This window comes from Mastigoproctus giganteus, chromosome 13 (assembly GCF_048544385.1).
Source record: "Mastigoproctus giganteus isolate SK-2022 chromosome 13, ASM4854438v1, whole genome shotgun sequence".
Taxonomy (NCBI): Eukaryota; Metazoa; Arthropoda; class Arachnida; order Uropygi; family Thelyphonidae; genus Mastigoproctus; species Mastigoproctus giganteus.
The window spans coordinates 94946797-94960828 of record NC_143587.1 but is presented as its reverse complement, the minus strand read 5'-3'; the positions used below and the strand labels follow the sequence as shown (position 1 = coordinate 94960828).

At 36.2% G+C, this 14032-nt stretch overlaps 1 protein-coding gene across 1 annotated transcript in view; it reads left to right on the top strand.

The window, feature by feature from the left end:
* LOC150076266 (GRIP1-associated protein 1-like) overlaps positions 1 to 14032 on the top strand; it is a 370153-nt gene that overhangs the window by 253090 nt on the left and 103031 nt on the right. The window contains exons 18-19 of the mRNA XM_090387422.1: positions 178 to 280; positions 4260 to 4411. Coding sequence (XP_090243548.1) covers positions 178 to 280; positions 4260 to 4411 — 255 coding nt within the window. The remainder of the gene's footprint in view (positions 1 to 177; positions 281 to 4259; positions 4412 to 14032) is intronic.

The following is a 14032-nucleotide window of genomic DNA, read 5'->3' as shown; positions in this document are numbered from 1 at the left end:
CTTAAGTGTAATTGTACACTGAGAGACCCCACCAACTAAATGAAGTTAAGTTCACTCAATGTTTTTTTAACAGTTTTTATATTTTAGAGTGATCCCCTGTTCTTTGTTTTTATTATTATTAAATAAAATGTATATTTAAATGTTTATTATATTTTTTTAAATATTCTGTCTTCATAGGTTAAAGAACTAAAGAGGCAGCTGCAGGTTGAGAGAAAGAGAGCAGAAAAATTGCAAGAAAGGTTGCAGGAATTGTTAAGTGAATCAACCAATAATCGTTCAGGTATTAACTAAATACTAATGCTGTTTTAGCTTACTTTTGTGTTTGCCTAACTACAAATGTCAATATCTGTCTAACTACAATATAAGTAAATATCATATTATGTGACATACAGTTTGTTTGAAGTCATTACTGTTCTCTGACTAGTGTCATAAGGTTTTATATACATTTTAGTACAGATTATTCAAAATACATCTACAGTGAAATTCAAAGTCTGAATTGGATTCTGCAGCTTGCGAATAGCTTATCTATTTTGAAAAGACTGCTGAAGCAAACAACAGGCAAACATTGTAACAAAATCAGATGGGGATATGAGAAAATTTGCTAATATATTGTATATAGTATCATTATACATATATAGCACCTCTAAATTTTACGTTTCTGTTCATTTCTCCAAGAATTGGAGAAATGTTTTATGGAGAAATTTATTATGGCATTGTGGAAAATTCATGTAACTGTAACTTGTGTTATGGGTGCACATGTAATCCATTTTATTTACACCATGGGCAGGGGGGGGGGGAAGAACCTGATTGCTAATAGTACAAAAGGCATGATTTCCCTGTGAAGATGCCGTACATCTTGAAGTCATGTACATACTCAATTTGAGAGTAAATGATAATAAATATCCTTCAGAGAAATAGATATTTTCACACTGGCTAACAAAATTGCTAAATTTCATTTTTTTCCCTGCCATATTGGTTGAGCAGCTCAGTGTCCATGAGCCATACGTTAGAACAAGCACTGTTGTTTATTATGTATTCCTTCTAAAGTGCATTATGCTGCGCTGAAACAAAGCTGCCACTTTTTTTAACTATCCATGAAGCCTATTCAATTCTTTCTGAAGGAGTACTGCGTGGCATTGGGGATTGGTTCTGGTCCCAGAACCAATCTTTGGATAACCCCACTTTATTAACATTAGACTCTACGTAAAGAGTAACTGTTAATCACAACCCTTTGCTTCTTGTCCTTCAGCATTATATGTTAAATAACATAATGGCACAATGGATAGTGGGATTGCAGAGCTCACTTAAGTTCTACATAATCATATATTGCTGATTGTGGTCTGTAGAACTGGCCACTATCCAGATGTATCTAAACCAGATGTGAAAGGATGTTGCTCATTTGGACAATGAAAACAATGAAAAGAAGACAACGAAATTTTGCTGTTCCTGGTGGCAATACAGCTAGTTCATCTAAGAGGGATGTTTTGGGATAGGTTAGCAATTTCCATAGCTGAAAACAGCCTGACTGGTAAGATTTCCTGTGTGCTATATTTGTGTGAAGAGCCTGTTGATTTTGTTGTTATAGATGTGGTGACTAGTGCCTGGGATGTCTGGAGGAAAGACTGGTTTAGTGTTTGGTGTCAGGTGCCACCAGTGATTCCCCCCCCCTCTGCACCATTGTGCCCTTGTGAAGAAATTGAGTACCACTATAAATTGAGTGCCACTATACCACTAGAATTGTGAAATAGTACCACTATTTCACAATTCTGTGAACTTAGAGTTGGATGAGCTGTGTGCTATCAATGATATTAGCAAGAATATTATATACTGCTTGGTTAGTTGTTGTAGGGTTTTAGGTGCATCAGCAACCTAGGTCATATTGCATTGTATATAACATGCCTGCAATTTGTGTGTTCTGTGGTTGATTTGCTGGATGAAAAACCCACGTTTCTGGGAGGGAAAAACCATGCCACCCTCACCTGAAACCAATTAATGCAGCCACATTGTGAAAAAGACCCATAAAAATTCCTTCCATCGTTGACGGATTCAAACTGTGGCCTTTACCTCCTAATGTTGAAAGGATTCTGATTATATCAGCTGTGCTACCCATGTGGGCTCATACACTGGTCCATGGTGACCCCTCCTCCCCCAATGAGTTTAGCAGGCATCAAATTGCAAGTGGCATTTCTTAGTAACAATATACAGAAATGTGGTAATATGTAAAGAAGGGCTATTCGTAAGAAAAATTAAAATTATTGTGATAAATTTCAATATTTTTTATTTTTCAAAATAAAAACTTCTTGAAATACTCTCCCTTGAACTTTACACACTTTCTCCACCATCATATCAATGCATTAAATGCTTCTCCCAAGCAGGTGCCTCCGTAGCCGGGTGGGAAGGTGCAACAGTGCGTAGCACACGCTTCTTGATTAGACCGGGGTTCGAGCCTGTGACCACCAAATATGGAGGATGCGGAAAGGTCAAGAGAATGACCACTGCATATTCCTGGAGCAATATGGCCTTAGTTGCTAATACTCCTAAAAACCAAATAACATTATCCTCGCCGTCTCCGTAGCCAGGTGGGCAGGAGCAGCAGTGCGTAGCACACGCTTCTTGATTAGACCGGGGTTTGAGCACGTGACCACCAAATATGGAAGATGTGGAAAGGTCAGGGAATGACCACCGCATATCCCCGGAGCAATATGGCCTTAGTTGCTAATGCTCCTAAAAAAACCAAATAACAAATAACAACGTTATTCCCTCCCAGGCCAATTTTCAAAAGGCTGCAAAGTGCTTCCTTTGTGGCTCTGCGAGCATTGTTGTTAGACATGAAATGCTTGCCTTTCAGAGCTTTATTCAGACGTGGAAACAGAAAGAAATCACACAGCTGAATAAGGGTGATGTTTTTTTTTTTTTTTTTTTTTAATAAGAGCATTGGCAACTAAGACCATATTGCTCCGGGGATATGCGATGGTCATTCCCTAACTTTTCCTCATCCTCCGCATTTGGTGGTCACGGGCTCGAACTCCGGTCTAATCAAGAAGCACACTGCTGCTCCTGCCCACCTGGCTACGGAGGTGCCCGTAAGGGTGAAGTGGCAGAATCTCGGCACACCTATGGCAGTGGTCACTTGCCGCACAATATTAGCTGTATGGGGCTTGGCATTGTCTTGATGGAAACTTCACACCAGAAAGTTCTTGATGTTTCTCACAATTGGCATGAGCTCTGAGAACCTCGGAGTATGCTTCCTTATTCATAGTTGATCCACGAGGCATAATATGTGTAACAAGAATGTCTTTTATGTCAAAAAACACAAAAACCATTTTTTTTGTCAGCTGAACAAGAAGCTCGAAATTTCTAATGTCTTAGATGAATCACAATGCTTCCACTTCCTTGACTGTTGTTTTGTCTTGGATCATAGTGAAAAATATAAGTTTCATCATAAGTCGCTATTTGATTTAAGAAGTTTCGACCCTGTGTTTCAAAACGATCAATCATTTCTTTGCACAAGCTGCTCTTTGCTGTTTTTGTTCTAGAGTCAAATTGTGTGGAATCCAGCGGGCACGCATTTGTCACATTTTCAGTTGATCTTTCACAATATTGTGAAAGAAATGGATATTCTAACAGCTAATTCACGAAGTGTAATTTGCCTGTTTTCATCCAAGATTTTCCATGCTTTTGCGATTTGCTGTTTTTCAGGAGCTCTTGGGTCATCTGCAACAGGCTCACGGACTTCACTGAATCACTTGTGCCATTTAAATATGGTTGTCCTACCAACATTCATTACCATACGCTTCATTCATCTCTTTAAACATTTCCGATGCATTTAAGCCTTGTCTGACTCAATAACAAATCGAATATTGCTGGTCAATCTATATATCAGACATGATACTTGCTTCAAAATGATTTTTAGTGACACGCAGCTATAAAACTTGCTTTACGCAACACTATCTCTACAAGTACTGACTTATGCACACACTCTGCTCAGTAGCAATCATGGAGAGTACCTCTAGTGGCAGTTATGGAAAGTTTGCGTGGTAAACATAAAATCTTGTATCAGTTTGCGAATTAAATGATCACCCTTTGTATTTTATTGATCATCCTACTTATAGTGTGAACATTGCCTTTATCCCTATTCCTGATGCATATATGATGGGTAAGAATCATTTTTCCAGATCCCAGGAATAGATCTACAGATATTTTTGGCAATGTAGTGTATTTTTTAATTTATCTGAATTCTCTATAACTTGTAATTGCAGTTGAAGATATCCTCCAACCTCTGGATCATGTAGATAGGATAAAAGGAGATGCAAGCAGTATCAGCTCTTGGAGTTTTATGTCAGGTGGCACAACTGAAAATAGGGAAAACAGAGAAAATGTTGTACTTAGTGATGGATCATCAGTTGAACAGGTTGGTAGGATGTAATTATAATATTTTTAATTGTATGATGTTTTCAGAAATCATACTACATTGAAGTTTGAAGTTTGGGGGGGTTTAAAGGCTAAACTACCAAGTTATCCAGTATCCAAATCATCCAATTTTTGCATAAGGAAAACATGCTTAAAATCTTAAGGGTTTTAAGCATGTTTTATTACTCTTGAACTATGCACAAAATATGCATTTGCATATGATCACAGCTGAAAATGCAGTGTTAGTTTTTCTAATGCTGCATTTTCAGTAGTGGTCATATTATGCAAATTGTTGTTGCAATTCATGAGTTCAAACTGTTGTAATTTTAGTATATCCAAAAGTTAAAACAATCTGTATGCAAACATGCATATACATAATAGACTTTTGATATCTCAAATCTCATAACGTCCTAGCAATACCTCCATATGAATAAAATTTAAAATTCTTATTAATACAAACTGCATTTAGTGCACTTCTTGATAACTGAATGTTTTTGTGATTATGTTGCAGAAAGCATGTTAGTGGCATGCTCAGTACATCAGTTCAAATGACATTCATGCTCTCTCTCTCTCTCTCTCTCTCTTTCTGAAAATTTTGCTTATTTAGAATGAAGTGTTTAAGATTGAGGTACTGTATACATGTGACCTTCTCCTATGCGAAGGCCAGGCCACGCAATTTCATCATGTGAAATGGGGATGCTGGTACATTCACTGTTTATGCTGTTTTGGTTTGGATTTCATTTTTCCTAGTGATTTCATACACTTTGCTAAAAGTTCCATCACTGTTCAGGGTGGCACCATAAAAAACTAAAAATGTTGCCAGTTGCAGCCAGAGCAGCTTGTGCACCATTAAACTCCCCCCCCCCCCACACACACACCAGTTGCAGATAAAATTGGTAATTTAGGCCATAGAAAAATATCACAAGAAGTTAGTAGTTGTCCAATTTGAGATTCCACCTTCAATCGTAAGAAACATATGAGAATTGTAGGTCTGGATACAGACCAAATTGTTTAAGTGTTTTTTATTTAATTTATTAATTAATTTTTTTTCAGTGCCAAGAAAGGAACATCACTTGGGACACTTATTCGTGAATGATTCTAAAGATTTTAATTATGAAGGAATTAAGGCAAGTAGATGGTTAGTGTTTAAGTTTATAATGAATGGCACAAAAAGTTCCAGACATTCTAAAAGGTTACAACCCTAACAGTGTATTCAGTGCAGATGAGAAACAGGTTTGTTTTACAAGTGTTTGCTTATAAAACTGTAATTTGAAATATGATTCATGTCATGGCAGTAAGCATAGTGAACATTTAACTCTCCTTTTGGTTGGCAGCATGCGATGGAAGAGAGATACTGCCCTCTTTGGCGATTGGAATGTGACCTCCTATGCGAAGAAGCTGCATTGTTTTTCTACTCTAAAAACCCTCCGAATGCAAAATCATAAGGCTTCAAGACAGCTGAATTTTTTTCTAAATGGCTGTGAGGTTTGATTACATCATGGCAGATAAAAAAAATATATTTATTAGTAATTGTATAGCTCACAGTGTTATCCCAATATTAACTGCTGTTTTTGTTAAATTCCTGCCACAAAACATCACATCAGATTTTCAACCAATGGACTAGGTATTATTTAGCATTTTAAGAAAATAATATTGCAAAATAGTTGTACTGAAATGCATCAGAACATAGATGATGGGAATGTTTTTGGAATCAGTTTACTGCAGGCTATGGGAATAGCAAGCAAAGCATGGAACATGTTACTGAATACAAGTTGCAAATTGTTTCGGGTTAATTGAACTTCCAGTGAAGAATTCTATTGTAGAAGGCAAGGAGGATATAAATGTTCCAGATGACAAGTGGAATGCTGTTATTTCTGCTGTTAGGTGTAAATGAAGCAGGAACAGCTCTGTACTTGATAGTAAACTGCCAGATGTATAATTTGCATTTGTTTAAACATACTTTAATATACACATGACCATAGGATGATTGACACTTCTGTTGCTTCTTTTTTCTGTCATTTTGTGAATTCCAGTATTCTGTAAAGTTGCCTTTGTTCTTAAGGTAAGGTAGAGAATATATTAAGCATAATTCAATGCTCCTTAACAATGTTAGGTTTCCATTTTATTCCTTTTCCATTTCATTAATCATTTCTATCTGTAAAAGTTAACTTTCAAGTGCGACCTTTTAAGATTTGATTACTGGACATTTATGTTGATTTAGATATGAATATTTTTGGTTCAGTTCAGTGTGGCTAAAAGGTAAACTGAAAAAAAAAAAAAAAAAAAAAAAAAGAAGTTTGCTGGCCTATTTGAGTTTAGTGGACCATGAGATACTACTATCATGCATCACGTGAAAATATTTTTCGTACCATTTACTGCTAATCAGACACTCAATATTCATATAAATGCATCGTGAATTTTATTGCTGTAGCACAAAATATCCAACCATATATTTATCTTGTAGAAAACTGTTCAAGGTTGCCAAAATGTTAGGGTTATTCTCCCTCTCATCAAAGATTTCTTTATGCTATTTATATAGCTTTAACTGTGGCCAGAAAGATAAATTTTTTGGTTTGGCATTCCAATTTTGACAATCAGTACTATCAAGGTTATTATATTAATACCACTCTTATACCATGTGAAATTATTAATATAGTTTATTAGGTTGTTCACCTAAATCACTATACATTAAGGTGACATTTCGGATATCTTACCCATGCCCATCGTCAGACAATGCTGTTGGGGAAACAGAAAATAGAAAGGGTTACAACTTTGAATATTTTAAATATTATAGTTACAATTACCAATTTTTTACAATTACAATAATAATTACCAATATTACAATTACAGTTTATAATTATGATTCTAAAGTATTAAGTTTTGAATTGTCGTTACAATAGAAAACAGGAAATCTAAGGTAAATACAAAGAGATTAAGTTGTTACCTGCTGACAGACTCTCTGTCAGCAGGTAAGGTCACCCTGGGCTCTCACTACACAAGAACTCAGGATCTAGGATAAAAACTTGGCATTATCCGATTAGCTAATGGAGTTAATCCCTCACCTATAAATTAACTGCTGGCTGCACCTCTTGTCTGTATGCACATCACTCTCTTGGAGAATCAGCAAGAGGAGTCTGTCAGCAGGTAAGAATCTTAGATTTCCTATTTTCTATTGTAATGGCAATTCAAAAATTAATACTTTACAATTGTAATCTGTAATTGCACTACTGATAATTGTAATTGTAATATTGGTAATTATTATTGTTATTGTAAAAATTGGTAATTGTAACTGTAATTGTAAAAATTGGTAATTGTAACTGACTACTCACTGAGGGTGATGGTACATCTCTGTCTTCTAACTTCTCCACTAATGCTGGTGTACCACAAGGTTTAGTTTTTTTCCCCCTCTTTTCCTCTTGTATATTAATGACCTTCTTCCATTGACCAGAAATCCTATCCATAGTTTTGCTGATGATAACACATTGCATTCCACTTTCCAGTTTGAGAAACCTTACCCTGCTCAATCAGGTTTAACTTCTTGAATATCCACTACTAATTCCTTAAAAGCCGATCTCCAGTGGGGCAAAGACGACTTAGTTGATGTCAATCCTTCTAAAACTCAGTCCTGTCTTATTTCTCACAAAAAGGATTCTTCTGCTCCTATGCTTATCTTTGGTGATGCTCCAATTTCTAGGCAAGATGATATATCTCTTTTGGGGATTATCCTGACTTCTAATCTCTCTCTCGGCACAAGCACATTACAAATATTGCTTCCTCTGCATCTAAAAAACTTGGTTTTCTCTTTTGCTCTCAGCGTTACTTTTCTCTCAAGCAGCTGTTCACTCTGTACAAATCGCAAATCTGCCCTACCATGGAATATTGTTCCCACATCTGGGGCGGTGCCTCCAAACCCTCTCTCAGGCTTCTAGATTTCATTCAGAAGAGGGTAGTTAGGTTAATTAATGAGTCATGTCTAACAGTGTCTTTCCACTCGCTGTCTCCTAGATGTACAGTTTCTGCTGCATTCCTTTTCTACAGATACTTCCATGGGCACTATTCTTCTTTTGAATTGGCGTCTATAATTCCTGCTCTCTCTTTCAAAACAGTCGAAACGTGTGCTGCCACCAGCCAACATCCATTTACTGTCCAACTTCAAACTCACAGAACCAACTTTTCATCTTCCTCGTTTATTCATTCAACTGCCATTTTCTGGAACAACCTTCCTTCATACGTATTTCCTGAAAATTGCAGTTGACAGAAGTTCAAATCTAATGTCACCAAATATCTTCTTTCGTCTTCTCAACCTCCAACCCATGCTCTGCTAAGTACTATAGGTTCTAATACCTCTCTTGTTTGGGGTTTTCATAAAAAAAAAAAAAAAAAAAAATTGTAAAAATTGGTAATTGTAACTGTAACATTCCAAAATATTCAAAGTTGTAACCCTTTCTTTTTTCTGTTCCCCCAACAGCATTGTCTAATGATGGGTATCGGAAGATACTAGAAACATCACTTTAATGTATAGTAATTTAGGTGAACAGCCTAATAAACTACAGTCGGACCTCTCTTTAACGAACTTCCATATAGCGAATTTTTTGATTTCCCCTTGGTCATTACGTTGAAAATAATTTCTGTATAACAAAGAATATTTCCATATAATGAACTGATTTTGAAAGACCTGGATACGCATTGTTCACACCTCTGGCCTTTAAGCAGTAGAGCTGATGCTGCAGAAAGTACGAATTAAGGCTAAAAGGATTAAGAATTAAGAGTTAAAACATTCCACAATTTAGTGGTGCCCATAAAAGCTATACAACTGCCTCAACTGTACCAAGAAGTTTCCCTGGGCCCTCATGGGTACCACAGTTGGTAGTATCGCCTTCTTCCCCACATTGGGTGGAAAAGACGTGAGGAAATTTTTTACTGGCCTTTTTCACAACGTGGCTGAATTAGTCAGTCTCAGGCGAGGGTAGCATGGTTTTTTCTCCCGGAAACTGATTTTTCATCAGTATACATGGATAGTATTTACAGACAGTATACATGGAGAAATATAGCCTTAGTCGCTAATGCTTCTAAAACCCTACAACAACAAGTCATGCTGGTAAACTGCTCTCTATGTGTCCACAGCCATTGGCAGAGATTAAGGCATATTTTCTTGGACGCAGACATGCTTTTCTACTGTAAGCCTGTTTTCTACTGTAAGCTCCCTATTAAAGAATAAGAAAAGATTGATTTTCCTTTATTCTGGAATTTGCAGAAATGAGTCATTCGCACACTTTCACCTGTCTGTGCTTACATGATAAGTACAAGTAGTCCCTAAATCAGTTTTGTTTTAACTGATGTGCAAGTAACCTTGTAGTGCCAAAGAGGAAATCCTTGAGTGTAATAGGAAAAGGGAAAGTGTGGATTGGAGCATTAAAAAATAAGAAATCACTTTAAATGGTATCTGTGCCATTAGTGTGTCAACCATTCTGAAAAACCGTGTTTCAGTTCTGAAACTATTTGAGGAAACTGGACCAAGTTGGAAGCATGTCAAATTATACCTGTATGAAGATATAGATGAAGCTGTTTATAAGTGTATGAAGTTGATTCGACCAAATCATGCCAATATCAGGGCCATTAATAATAGGCTATGGAGTATGCATCTTTTCTGGGGCAATAAAGTATGCATCTTTTCTGGGGAAATATATTTGAGTGGTTAAACAAATGCTAACATTTATATGAATAATGTACAATAAAATCCAGTGAACAACAAAAATAACCAAATATTTTACGAAATAATTCTGAAAAGTGTACTAATATATCGTGTGCATTATGTAAGTAGTAAATTGTTGGTATGTATGTATTAATAAATTAATTGCTTTAAAATGTTATAATATTTATTCTTTCCTGCTTATTTCTGATTTATTTCCCCTCTTTTACATTTTTCTGAATGTTGAATTACAGTATTTTTCATTGTTGGAAAGATAATTTCTTTATAATGAAATTTCTGTTTAATGAATTTTTTCAAGCGAACGATTGATTTCGTTATATAAAGGTCCGACTGTATATTATTAATTTCATGTGGTATAAGAGTGGTATTAATATATTAATCTTAATGGAAAAAACCATGCAGTGTCCTTCCTTAACTATATTGGATCTAGGTACGGACTAACCACAGTCTGTCTCATTCATAACATCTTCCTACTACTTCTTCATAAAAATGTTTGGAACTTCAGCAAGCAATAGGAAACAGTGAATTCAAACTACAATAAGAAAATAGAAGAGGAACGAAAAATCCAAGAAAAGAAAGTAGACCAGATACAACCTCTCTTCCGTCCACCTGAACCAGAAGCATGGTTTGATGTTGGGTATCAGTAAGATCCTGAACCAGCCTGCACACCAACCCTGATGTCCAGAGTGTGGGAGCAATGGCCACCCCAGGTATTGACGCAAGAACACTAGATCCAGGATAAATCTTGGCACCAGCAGCATGGTCTGATGATAGGTATCGGTAAGATTCTGAACCAGCTGGCACACCAACCCCAATAAGTAGAGTATTGGAGCAAAGGTCACCCCAGGCTCCCACTACACAAGAACCCAGGATTCAGGATAAAAACTTGGTACTATCGGATTGGCTAATGGAGGTAATCATTCACCTATAAATTAACTGCTGACAGTGCTGCTTCTTGCCTGTATGCACATCAGGCGCCGACCGGGCTAGCCGAGTGGGTAAAGTACCTGCCCGGCAACCCAAAGGTCGCGGGTTCGATTCCCGCCTCGGGCTTGGATCAAAGTACTGCAAAAACCTTGGGAGGTGCAATATGGCCACAGAAGCCGATGCGCCAACAACTACCAAATCAAGCACATCAGGCTGTGGGAGTATTGGCAAGAGGAGTCTGTCAGCAGGTAAGAATTTAATCTCTTTGTATTTACCTTAGATTTCCTGTTTTCTATTGTAATGGCAATTCAAAACCTAGTACTTTAGAATCATAATATATAAAAACTATAATTGTAATATTGGTAATTATTATTGTAATCTGTAAAAATTGGTAATTGTAATTGTAATATTCAAAAATATTCAGTGTTGTAACCCTTTCTATTTTCTGTTCCCCCAATGGCATTGTCTGATGATGGGTATGGGTAAGATACCTGAAATGTCACCTTCATGTATAGTAATTTAGGTGAACAGTCTAATAAACTATATTATTAATTTCATGTAGTATAAGAGTGGTATTAATATAATAATAATTTTAACGGAAAAAAACCACATAGCATCCTTCCTTATGTTGAATCAGTACTATCTTTATATACCGAATGGCCACTCTGTTAGGATTGTTAAAACTTGGGCTATATGCAAACTGTAAATTGAAGAGGTGTGTGTGTGTGTGTGTGTGTGTGTGTGTGTGTGTGTGTGTGTGTGTGTGTGTGTGTGTGTGTGTGTGTGTGTGTGTGTGTGTGTGTGTGTAAAGCCATGTGACCCCAGGTATCACTCAAAAGAATTAACCAGCAATGGGGAACAGACAAGATTGTTAATGATGCACATTTAAAAGTTTTCAAAGCCTAATATCAATCGAGTCTTTAACAAATGGAAAAACACCTGTAAAACATTGGTGAACAGATGCAACTTCAGAACAGAGTGCTCAATGTCTGGAGCAGATTGCCATGCATAATTGTCACCAAATGTAGAACAGTTAACCTATATGTTTAATGCCGAAATATAAAAAAGCATCAGTACCTGCATCATGTGAAGAACCCTATAGATCTGAAGAGGAGTCCTGATTTATGCGAGCAAATCACACAGGGTAGTGGAACCTTGTGTGGTTTCCTCCAACTGTAACTGGTGTTTCTATTAATGGTGAAGGGATGTATTTTTGTAGCACATCCTCGGCTTCTAGGTCCTGCTGGAGGGCACTCTGAATGCCAAAGCATATCTGATTGTTGTTGTTTCAGATCAGGTACACCCAGCTGTTGTATCTTTATCCTCATTTTCATCTTCACTTTATCCTCATAAGGATATTTTCAAGATGTCTGTCCATCCATTTATTCATCCATCCAAATGTGTAAAAGAGTGGTTTGAGGATGAAAAATCCTGGCCAGCCCAATCCCTGAATATCATTCCCATTGAGCATCTGTCCACTTCAGGAATTGTGGACTGTTTTGTTACATGAGTGATCTAATATTTCCCGTGACACATTCTAACATATTGTTGACACCATGACACAATGTGTTGGAGCAGTGAATTGGGATGTCTGGCATGCTCTTAGTTCATTGCCCTAATAAAGTTTAATAAAATTTATTAAACTTTATTATTTATTATTATTATTATTACTTTATTAATTTATAAAACTTTATTATTTATTATTATTATTATTATTATTACTTTATTAATTTATTGAACTTTATTATTTATTATTATTATTATTATTATTATTATGCATTAGTGGACTCCCAACTCAATTATTTAGTAAATATATGGGCACGAGCAAATAAAACAGAAATAAGGGCAATAAACAACTTAATGAATAGGATTCTGAAACTTTTAATGGGGACAAACTCTTGGAATGACCTGAACAAGAGAAGGCAATTTTTGTTGAAACATAAAATACTGTATCCAGTTCAAAAACTGAAGTTAAATCTATTCTTAAAAAATCTTAACACTATTTTTGAAGAGTCAAATCTGCAAAGAAATGTCTCACAAAATTTAAGGAACCCAAAAGCAATTACTTTGCCTCACCCTAGGATACTAAATAGATTTGGAGATAGGCACACAATGAATATAATAAACAACTTGTTGGCTAGCATTGATTTCAGGCTCAGGAGAAGTTACCCCATCTCCAAATTAAAATTCCTAATAAGAAAATTCTTGATACTCAATGACACAGTAGATTAGAATTGATATGCAGATAAACTACTACCTCTGTTTACAGTGTGGAATATACTATGTGTAGTGACTTCATAGTCTTTTCTGTAAGATAACAAATTTGTACAAAACTGTTGTAAAGGAAGAATTACAACTTGTTGTCAAGAAATTTACTTTTCTTAACAAGTTCATTTATTGTAAACGAATTCTCTTGATAAATAAAATTGTATTGTATTGTATTACTTTATTAATTTATTAAAATTTATCACTAATACATTTTTAATAAAATTACCCTAATAAAGTGGCCAGGCAGTGTGTAATTAAAAAAACCTTTTAATTTAGTAATTAGCATTAGTTGAGGTTTATGATGCAAGAAAGCAAGCTTATACAGCATCAGCCAAAAAAAAAAAAAAAAAACCTTCCTATTTCACCCATCCATTCATTCCAAATGTTTGTCTGTTCAAGCAATCAACTACCCACTGACTAAAGGCAAACTTCTTCACATATATTCTATGATAGTCTTTCCTCAATTTGAATCTATATCCCCTCAGGTTCTTAATCTCAGCAAGCGGAAGTATCCCATCAGCATTGAGCCTACTCAAACCATTCAAGGCCTTTTACACCACAATCAGATCACCTCGTAGGCGCCTCCATAGCCAGGTGGGAAGGAGCAACAGTGCGTAGCACACGCTTCTTGATTAGACCGGGGTTCGAACCCGTCACCACCAAATACGGAGGATGCGGAAAGGTCAGGGAATGACCACCGCATATTCCGGAGCAATA